At 51.0% G+C, this 10,260-nt stretch overlaps 2 protein-coding genes across 2 annotated transcripts; one reads left to right on the top strand and one right to left on the bottom strand.

Annotated features, from left to right (window-relative positions):
* Positions 1-1,050: 1,050 nt before the first annotated feature.
* Positions 1,051-5,382, top strand: Eras (ES cell-expressed Ras). The gene is made up of 2 exons (NM_181548.2): positions 1,051-1,189; positions 4,445-5,382. Exon 2 carries the CDS (start codon positions 4,483-4,485, stop codon positions 5,164-5,166), a length of 684 nt encoding a protein of 227 aa, NP_853526.1. The 5' UTR covers positions 1,051-1,189; positions 4,445-4,482; the 3' UTR covers positions 5,167-5,382.
* Pcsk1n (proprotein convertase subtilisin/kexin type 1 inhibitor) lies at positions 5,248-9,836 on the bottom strand. The gene is made up of 3 exons (NM_013892.3): positions 9,614-9,836; positions 7,144-7,610; positions 5,248-6,750 (listed from the first exon to the last, which is right to left on the bottom strand). The coding sequence occupies exons 1-3, from the start codon at positions 9,725-9,727 to the stop codon at positions 6,555-6,557; spliced, it is 777 nt and encodes a 258-aa protein (NP_038920.2). The 5' UTR covers positions 9,728-9,836; the 3' UTR covers positions 5,248-6,554.
* Between the last annotated feature and the right edge of the window lie 424 nt (positions 9,837-10,260).

Below are 10,260 nucleotides of genomic sequence, written 5' to 3'. Positions count from 1 at the left end.
GGTGGCAGCCGGAGCAAAACTGCAGTGCCTCTAACCAGAGTTAGAGAACTGGAGAGCTTTGCTGGAATTCTATTCCACATCATGAAAATTGCTTTGGCTGATTAGGGATTTTGTTGATTGCCACTTTCTCATCCCAGAGATTCACCTACTCAAAAAGAAGGAGGGCATCTCCCCACCCTTTACATAGGGTCCCATATAAATCAGGCCAACTTTAAACTCGGACCTTGTACATCCTTTTTTGTATGAGTGTTTTGTCTGCGTGTGTGTATTTGCACCATATACATGTCGAAAGCCACGGAGGCGAGAAGAGGATGACAGATCCTCTGAAGCTGGAGTAGACACCTAGCCTGGATCCCCTGGAAGAGCAAGTGCTCTTAACCATTGAACCAGCTCTCCAGCCCTGCCCTTGCACTTCTCACCCACTTCCCTAGCGCTGGGATTGCAGCTAGGTGCTACTTCATACATTTTAGGCAGTGCCTGCATAGCAAGCACTACCAATGTCTAAACCCAGTCCAGTCCCTTTGGGAAACATGACAGATGCTCCAGTTTACATTTCATTGCTCAGAATTCTAGCCTGTGATTGTCATAGCTGCAAGAGAGTCTGAGGGATTTATAACGTGCACTTCTGCTTCAGATAAGTTCTTTCTGACCTCAAAAAAACAAAAAAACAACAAAAAAAAAAACCCTTCCTTTGCAAATGTTTCCCTTCAGAATGCACCCAATCTACCCCGTAGATACCCAGAAACCCAGCTGAAGTTGTATAAATTCCCTGGATCAAAAAATACAAAATGGTTTCCAAAATGTGGCCTTCCAGATCAAATCCTGACACAGCACCATACACTCCAAAGTGGGGTCTTCCAAGTTAAATCCTGACACAGTGCTACACACAAATGGCCCAAGCGGAACCAACCCTACTGCAGTTCAGGCGAAGGAGGGGCGGGGCAGAGGGGGGTGTGCTGTGTAGAGAGGGGCAGGTGGAGGTCCCGCCCACATTTGCTCTTACATTGTGCGATGGGTGAGGGGAAAAGCAGCGGGGTGGGGGTGGGGGGTCAGGGGTCGGGCAGGTGGGAGGGGGAAGCTCACATCTCCGCCCTCTGCTGCCTCTGGGGGTAGGGAGCATCCTAACCCCCAACTGTCCGGTCAGATCCGCCTACTGCCCCTCATCAGACTGCTACTCCTGGGAGCACAGGTAAGCAGGGCTCTGGCGTTCCTTAGATCAGACATCTTTCTCAGCGCGGGATTCCAGGGACAGGGGCTCCGCCTTCCCCATCCCTGCCTCATGAGGGGAGTGAGCCTTGCACTCGGTTCACTTAACTGAGTGCTAGCGCTGAGCGGGAAGCGGACTTTCTTGAGGTAGGAAGGAGCACTAGGGCCACCGGTCTAACTTGAGTCTGAAGTGGAACACAGGAACAGGTTAGGGTTACCCTTCCCCTTCTCCAACCCCGAGCTTTACACCTGACTCTGACACGGAAAACCACAGAGACCAGGCGAGTTGTCCAAGCTAACCCCAAGGAAGCTACAGGGTCTCTTATTTGGAGCGACTCCGTACCCTTCCCTCTCTCTTTGACCCTATGTGCCCAGCCTGCTTCTGTGTGCCTTCCTGGGCTCCTGCCTTCCTGGGTCAGAGATGCAAGTCCAGAAGACTGATTCAAGCTGCTCAAAGCTCAAAGCCGCTCAAAACCTCAAGCTCCCTTGAGCTCTTTGGGGGTGCTCCACATAGGGGTTCTGTAACTCGAGCAGAAAGCTGAGGTGCCTTTTGTGGTGTCTGTACCATGCCCGCCTGAAGCCGGTCCCGGTTTAGTGTGGCCATACCGAGGACTCACTCAGCCTCTCCTTAACCGCCAGTACCCTAGGGAGGCGACCTTCTTATATTTATCCCCACCTCCCATCATAGCATTCCCCAGATTTGCTGCTGCTCTCCTCCCAAATTTAAGAGTCCTTTCGATCTTGAAAGGGAGCTGTTCGCTTCCAGAGTATATCGGAATCTGACCTCTCTCTCCTTTTCACCGGCTCTACTGCCACCCTCGACCCGCCCTTGGATTCTTTCACTACCCGGGGCCTCCTCACTGAGGTCATCCCAGTTCTTTCTCTGATCGAGCCTCCACAGACTCTTCCCTGTCGATGTCCCCAAACTCTGAGGTACTCCAAAGTTCTATTCTCTGGCCGCTTCTCTCCTCACCCTTGTGCGGGCAAGCACTCTCGGAGGCCCTTTCAGAGGATCCCTCCACCTGAGACCTTCCCCCAACCCCCGCCACGCCTCACTATCCAAAACACTGCCGAATCTCCTCGGGACCCCTGGAACCCACTACCTGCCCCTGAACTGCGGCTCCTCCCTCCGAGCCCCTTCCCTTTTCTAGTGAAAACAGGATATGGAGGTGCATTCAGTGAGTTAATGACTTGCTAGTAATAGCTAACACAAATTGAGCACCTGCTGTGTGCCGAACCCTCTTCTACTATGCAAGATAATTTGCTTACTTATCATATTTATTGTCTCTCTTTTCAACCAGAATCTCTCTTGAAGGCCTCTGGAGTTGAGTCTGTTTTGTTCTGGGCTGCATACAGGGAGAGTTTTTAGAAAGTTAGCTAAGATTAAATAATAAAATACCCAATTTTGAGAACTTGTTATCTGGTGCCAAACAATGTGAGATTATAGAGTGTGGAATAGAACATAAAATGTAGAACAAAGCGATCGGTTCACAGCAGTTGCGACTAGTTTTGTTGGGGGCAGGGTTGTTTTGAGGTTTTAGTTGCTATTGTTGGGTTTTTTTGGTTTTTTTTTTTTTTTTTTTTTTTAGTAAAGGTCTCTCTCAGTATGTAGCCCTGGCTGGCCTGCAACCCACAGAGATTCACCTACCTCTGCTGGAATAAACCTGTGCATGACCTTGGAACTTAGCAAAAGAACTTAGGTTATTATAATCGTTATTATCATTATTATATTTAATATTTTAATTTATTTCGTATCTTTATCATTATTACCCACTGAGCCATCTTGCTGGCCCCATGCCTGATGTTAAGTCAGACTAAGGATTGAAACCGGAACTCCATGCAGGCTAGAGAAGCGGTCTAGATAAACCCCACACCTCCAGTCTTGCTTTACCTTTTGTGTATCTCCATGTCCCTGCTCGGAAGAGGTGGTTACTAGACTGTCTGATTTGTTTTGCCTTTTCCCCCCCCTTTGAGATAGGATCTGGCTTCCAACTTGTTACATAACCAAGGGTGACCTTGAACTTCTGATCTTTCCTCCCTGACTTGAATCCTGGAACTATAGATGTGAGCTACCCTGCTGTTTTTGAGGCGCTGAGAGTCGAACTCAGGGCTCCATGCATGCATCTTCAGCCTTGATCTATTATCTTTCTACGTAATTCTTTTAGGACATAAACCCCTTGGGTGGGAAAGTTCCAAGCAGCCAATCACCAGACAGGCGCTACTGTGCCAAGTTGGAGTTCAGAAACCAAATCTCACTCTCCTTGTGCAGTGGAGATGCTAAGGGACTTAGAGATACTTTTCCAGGAGATAATGATGTTTAAAAATTTAAAAACTTCCTCCAATTCGGCTATAGTGATAGTTACTATAGCCGAACATCCACAGTTCACCGAATCACACATCCTAAAAGGGTGGACTTCATAGGATTCATGTTCATATCAATGGGAGCACTTGAAAAATCCCAGGACAGGCAAGATGGTTCAGAGATAAAGGTGTTTGCCACCAAACCCGACTCCCCTACTCCCATAGCTTGTCCTTTGACCTACATACAAATGCTATGGCACGCTTACACCACCCCACCCCTGGAAGGGTTAAGTTGCCCTCATCAACCCAAACCTAACCCTCCCCTATGCAAAATAAATGCAATTTAGAAGTTATTTGACAAGCCGGGCAGTTGGTGGTGCACGCCTTTAACCCCAGCACTTGGGAGGCAGAGGCAGGCGGATTTCTGAGTTCGAGGCCAGCCTGGTCTACAGAGTGAGTTCCAGAACAGCCAGGGCTATACAGAGAAACCCTGTCTCAAAAAAAACAAAACAAAACAAAAACCCTAACAGTTATTTGTCATTTAAAAAGCATGCGTGAAAAAAAATAGCCCTGCTTGGTGCTGAAGAAGTAGCTTAACACTAGAGACTGGGGGTTTGATCGCTAGGCTTGTCAAAGGAAAAACTGCCCTCTAGCTCTATAGGAAAGAAGAGGGTAGCGAGGCTTGGTGGCACACACCTGTAATTCTAGCTCTGGGAAGGCAGAAGCAGGGGGATTGCTGAAACTTTAAGGTCAGCTGACCTGCAGGACAAGTTCCAAGCAAGGCAGAGATCCGGGTTAGGACCTTGTCTATCCCCCCACCCCCCACCCCCACCACCAAAGTAAGGAGAGAAGAGTTTTTAACTTAACCATGTTGATTCAGCGGCACCTGGGGAGTCTCCTTTCTTCCAGCCAGTCTCACCTGATTTCTCCTTCACAGCACCTGCTCTTTACACCTCTTCCTTGAGCTGCTGGGGAATGGCTTTGCCTACAAAGTCTAGCATCTTGGACCTGAGCTCCGGCACCCCATGCACCAGATCTCCAGAGGAAAGTCACGAGGCTTGGGCACAGTGCAAAGATGCTGGCAGGCAGCTACCCGAGTACAAGGCAGTGGTGGTGGGTGCAAGTGGTGTTGGTAAAAGTGCTCTCACCATCCAGATGACTCACCAATGCTTCGTGAAAGACCATGACCCCACTATCCAAGATTCCTACTGGAAGGAAGTGGCCAGGGACAACGGAGGCTACATTCTAAATGTTCTGGATACATCTGGGCAGGATATTCACCGGGCTCTGCGTGACCAGTGCTTGGCATCTGGTGATGGTGTGCTGGGCGTCTTTGCTCTTGACGACCCCTCGTCTCTGGACCAGTTGCAGCAGATATGGTCCACCTGGACCCCTCACCACAAGCAGCCTCTGGTACTAGTGGGCAACAAGTGTGACCTGGTGACCACTGCTGGAGATGCTCATGCTGCCGCAGCCCTCCTTGCTCACAAGTTGGGGGCCCCCTTGGTGAAGACCTCAGCCAAGACGCGGCAAGGTGTGGAGGAAGCCTTTGCCCTGCTTGTCCATGAGATTCAGAGGGCCCAGGAGGCTGTGGCCGAATCAAGCAAGAAGACCCGACACCAGAAAGCCGTGTGTAGCTGTGGCTGCTCTGTAGCCTGAAGATCTTTGTCTAGCAAATTGACCCTTGTCTCATGTCAAGGTGACAATTCTCTTGTAATAAGATTTCCCTCTCCGACCAAGTTACCACAGACATCTTTTTATTGTCATTTGGTGAGAAGTTACGTGGTAACATGGGACATCCCTCATTGACTGTGTTTTATGAAACTCTATGCAAAATTAAATAAATGTTCTCAGGATTCAAAGCTTCCTTTATACTAAATCTTTGTTTTTCTTTTCTTCTTGCCTTTTCTGGAGACAGGTTCTTACTATGTAGCCCCGCTGGAAGTTCAAGAGATCTTCCAGGATAGCCAGAGCTACAATAGTGAGACTGCTTCCAAAAGGAAGACAAAGTTGAAAACTCAGCAGTTAGGATTTTTTTTTTTAAATAGAGTTTCTCCATGTAACTCTCCTGGAACTCACTTTGTAGATTAGTCTGGCCTTTAAGGCACAGAGATTTACCTGCCACTGCCTCCAGTGTGCTGGGATTAAAAAGACATATACCACCGGGCCCAACAGCAGTTAAGAATATTTTTAAAAAGAAGGAGCCAAGTGTGGCAGTCACCTTTAATCCCAGCTCTCAGGGAAGCAGGCAGATGAATCTCTGAGTTTGAGGCTAGCCTGGTGTACCGAGTGAGTTTCAGGACAACCAGGATTACATAGTAAGACTGGGTATCAATTTTTTTTTAATAGGAAAAAAAAAAGCCTTGAGAAACTGCCCAACCGTGCTTTGGATACACCTCAAAACAAACAAAACAACCTCCTTCCTTGTCCAACACAAGACAGTGACAGGAAGGGTAAGAAAGGACTATGAAGTGCAAAAACTTGCACATACTGAGAATAGAACAAGTGGCCAGGGCAAAGGCAATGGTTGGAGTGAATATTCAGAGCCCCGTGTAAGCAGTGCTTGGCAGTTGCTGATACAGTGCTGGATGTCTGTGATCCACCTGGGGCCCTCACAACAAGCCTGGTCCTGGCAGACCACGAGTGAATCCATAGCCCCTTGGCTAAGTGCTGTGGACCCCTGGCAGACGCTGAAAGTAACCTCAGAGCCTCCCAGGGAACCCGCCTCAGTGAAGCCTAGAAGGGTAGCCCAGGCACCCGGTGAGACCCGCAAAGTCCAGAGGAAGCAGGCATGTATTCCTTACCAGTACAGGTCCCAAACAGTACTGTGCTGTCCTCAGTAGGACAGCCACTATTCCATTATCATTGTCACCCAGCCCACCGGCCCCCTAGTACAGGGCGCTCAGACAAACAGCTGCTACAGATGGCATTTATTGAGGGCTCAGGGGATGGGAGGTTGCTGGGGTAAGCAGCCTTGGACGTGCTGGCAGGGAGTCAGGGTTGCTGGGGCGCTCCTGGGTTCCAGGGCGTGCAGGATGCAGCAGCGCTCAGGGAGGCAGGAGGCGGCGTGCCGGCGCCTGGGGCGAGGGGTTCTCCAGGCGTTTGACGCGTAGCAGAGCCCCCAGTACGTTCTCAGGGGGCACCTCGGGACCCAAATCCTGGTCCACAGATCGGCGGAGGCGGCGCGGGGCAGGAGCAGCCTCTGGCTCCGAACTTCCGGTGAGGATCCGCCCTAGCAAGTACCTGCAAGGATTGCGGAATGCGGTCAGGATGTATTTGCCATCGCTGTGGTTCAGAACCCGGACAAGGCAATTTTCTAATTCCGTATGGCTTGTAACCCTCACTCGAGCCTGCGGAACTCACCACTACTTTCCGAGGAAGTCAGAGGTCCCGGCCTTCCATTCCAGAAACTGCCCACCACCAGGACCACTTCCTGCAGAAACCGATCCACCACCACTCCGGGGAGCCCTTACTCCTGCATTGTCCCACCAGTCAGGGGTCCCTGGGCTTCCGTCCCCTTGTACTCAGGACCCGCGACCTCACTTCTCAGGCTCCAGCGCAGCACTTTAGTAGTGATTTTACCCCCAGTGCATGAAGCCCTCTGCCCTTGCCCTCCCTCCCCCTTGGTCCCCGCACCTCAGCAGCTCAGGGTCCACGTCAGGAGTCTCGTCGCCGGCATCCTCGACGTCTGGGCCAGTGGGGCCATCATCATACACTGGGGGCCGGGGTCGCGGCGCAGCGGCAGGGGCGGGGACAAGTTGGGCTGCCAGGGCGGCCGGGTCTAGGCGAGCTCGGAGCAGAGCACGGGCGAGCTGTGCAGCTGGAGCGTCCGGGTCATCGTCGGGGGCCAAGGGCGGGTCCGAGGCACGCGGAGAGCCCCAGGCGCGCAGCAGCTGCGCCAGGACACGCGCCTGCTGATCCTCAGCCTCCTGCGCCTCAGCACGCGCGCGTTCCTGTCTCTCGGCCTCCAGCAGGTGCGCCAGCGCCCGCGCCAGCTCCTGCACCGCACCCGCCGCCTCTCCTCGGGGCACGGCCCGACGCAAGCGGAGGGGAGTGCTCGTCTCAACCAAGGGCGCGGATGCTGCGCTCAGACTGCGGGGCTCCTGTGAGAAGATGGGGTGAAGGAAAAAAATATCGTCATTGTCTGGCCAGAGATGCACAACTAGGGGTGGGGCTCCATGGATTTTCAATGACCACCTCATTCACTGGGCCCCTCCAAAATTCCTATCGTGTCTAAGGTCCCGGGAAACCCCTAAATATCTCCAAGGGCACTTCAGACCACTAGAACACCTCTAGGATTCACACAATCTCAAAACTTGTCCTGAATCCTCTGGATGCTATGCTGTTACCGTTAGTTTCTTTTCTCTTCTTCGTTTTTTTTGGGGGGGGGGTTGGGGCAGGTGCCAGGTTTGGAATAACACTATAACATTTCTCTGTTGGAAATTAAACTTGCAAAAATAAGCCAGGTGTGGGAGAGTTCACGCCTTTAATTCCCAGCCTACGCAGGCAGATCCCTGAGTTTCAGGCCAGCCTCCTCTACAAAGGGAGCTCCAGGGCAGCCTGGACTACAGAGAGAAATCCTACCTCAAGAAACAAAACAAAATTTTGCAAAAATCATTTTGAAAGAGAAATTGCCTGTGTCTCAAGAGAAGAATGGGTTGGGTGTTACAGTCAGCCTGCAGGATGTAAATTCTTGAAACATCACAGCAGCATTTTTATAACAGCATAAAAGTAGGGGGTGGGGTGAAGGAAAGAACAGCACGGAAATAAACAATGACTTAGTAGGATACTCATGATACACACATGGAAGATGATAATGCGCACCAATAAATTAACTATAACTGTACACTTCAATATAAATGAATCTCACACACACACACAAAGGCAAATTCTAGAATCCCACTGCAGATGACCTAAGTCTATCAAAGCCAAGGACTTCTTAGTGACCCCTAGTGACCATCAGGAAGCAGATGCCTAGCTTGATTGCATTTCTCGGATGTTCCAGAAGCAGGAGGAATGAAACAATGGGTCGTTTAAAGATGAGCTGCAAAGCAAAGAACGGACTCAATGGGTGGAAAATAGAAGGTAATGCCTATGGGGGGCGCGAGGCTATCAAATGGTTTTAAAAATTCTCCTCTGATCTCTCAACAGCTTTGAAGAGGTAGAGGAGCAAGCTGCTCCACGTGCCCTTGATCAGCACCCACCACTCTCAGCGCCGGGGAAATCACCCACCAGCAATCCCTACACACACACACACACACACACACAGCCCTTAAAATGTCACACATTTTAACCCAACACTGCCATATCCACTGCGAGAAGTGGTCTTTTTTTCGTGCCTGTGTGTACATTCCTGTTGGCGAAATGATCTTCAGTTACTCTACCTGAGCCAACCAAGGACATGCATCGTCTTTAAAAACACAATGCAGAGACATCATGGCTTCTTTCCCTGCAATGACACAGCTCCACAAAGAAGAAGAAGAAAAAAAAGGAAACTGTCTCGTGGATGCACGTAGAAGAACCCAAGTACTCAGTTTACCCAAGCCACCATGAAATATGTACCCCAAGGTACAAGGACCACTCCTTCTAAAATAAAAACAAATGAACACAGAAACACACAAGTACACAGAAAGATACGCCCATATACTACGTCACCACCCATAAGAATTCACAAATATACACACTGTACCACTAAGAAAGCAACCAGGCCCGCAAAAAGTCAACCAGAAGCATCCCTAGTATTGTAGGGCATTCAGGGGCAGTCAAACCAAAGGTCACACTGAAAAGAAACAATGCCTATACACTTCGGTCATCACATCACAGGCTTAGATATCTTTTCTGAATACACCCTAGTGCCACGGACAGCTCCACGGGCCACCCGTGGATCGAGATTAAACCAGGCCCCAGATGCTGAGGGATGGGCAGGGCGCCCTGAACAACATCATCCTCACATCCTGAAACTGCCCCTGGCCTGCGCGGGGCTGTCAGCTGCAGGCCAGGTCACCCTAGCCAAGCCCTATGCGCATACCTGTGAAAATACCTCATTAACACTTTCCCCCATCTTCCTCCCCACCCCACCCCCACCCCCTGCTGACTGAGGTCGCACCTTCACGGGCCTCGCTGACAGGGTGGGGGGCAGCCTCAGAAGGCCCAAGAGCAGCAGCACCAAAATGCCGACGCCCCCGGCCCGCGGCCCGCAGAGCAGCGGCGACCCCGCCATGCTGCCCCAACGAGCCGGGCTCCGGACGGGCGGACTGGCTGTCAAGTGCGCAGCGATGGGTATTAGGCACAGCAGCAGCGCTCTGCGGCTGCGCACATCCAGGAGCCTGCCCCCTCCCCGCGTCCCCGTCCCCCCCACTCCCGCCCCACTGTCTCCTACTGTACGCAGGCGCAGAATTAGGGCTCTGGCCTTCTCTTCATCCTGCGCATCGCCATGGAGATGTCCAAGGGGCAAAGTGGAGAACAGAAGTCTGCACTGGCGGTTGCCATGGCAGTATAAGGGCAGTTGCTAGGGCAATAGACCTTGCTGTTGAATTACCAGACAGACAAGGGAAATTGACTCAGTGGGCTGAAATCAGGCTCTGGTCTCTGTCCTTGGGGAGACAACAGACTATACTCTTGTTTGATGGATAAACAATTACTGGCTGCATGCTGTGGACCACGATGTTCACAGAGAAATGAACCCAGATGACATGGCCACTGGCAGCTCAGTTCATATTGCTATGGATTAGCCTCATGCCAGAATAAAGCTAT

This window comes from Mus musculus, chromosome X, assembly GCF_000001635.26.
Source record: "Mus musculus strain C57BL/6J chromosome X, GRCm38.p6 C57BL/6J".
NCBI lineage: Eukaryota > Metazoa > Chordata > Mammalia > Rodentia > Muridae > Mus > Mus musculus.
Note: the sequence above shows the minus strand (reverse complement) of the source record. Positions and strands in the feature narration are given on the sequence as shown.

What these genes read in the sequence shown, in the direction of transcription:
- Eras (NM_181548.2), top strand. Translation starts at nt 4,483, where the DNA reads ATGGCTTTGCCTACAAAGTCTAGCATCTTGGACCTGAGCTCCGGCACC.
- Pcsk1n (NM_013892.3), bottom strand. Translation starts at nt 9,727, where the DNA reads ATGGCGGGGTCGCCGCTGCTCTGCGGGCCGCGGGCCGGGGGCGTCGGC. An exon ending in TGTCAGCGAGGCCCGTGAAG is followed by an intron (nt 7,611 to 9,613) that starts GTGCGACCTCAG and finishes ATCTTCTCACAG; the next exon opens with GAGCCCCGCAGTCTGAGCGC. An exon ending in GTGGACCCTGAGCTGCTGAG is followed by an intron (nt 6,751 to 7,143) that starts GTGCGGGGACCA and finishes CAATCCTTGCAG; the next exon opens with GTACTTGCTAGGGCGGATCC.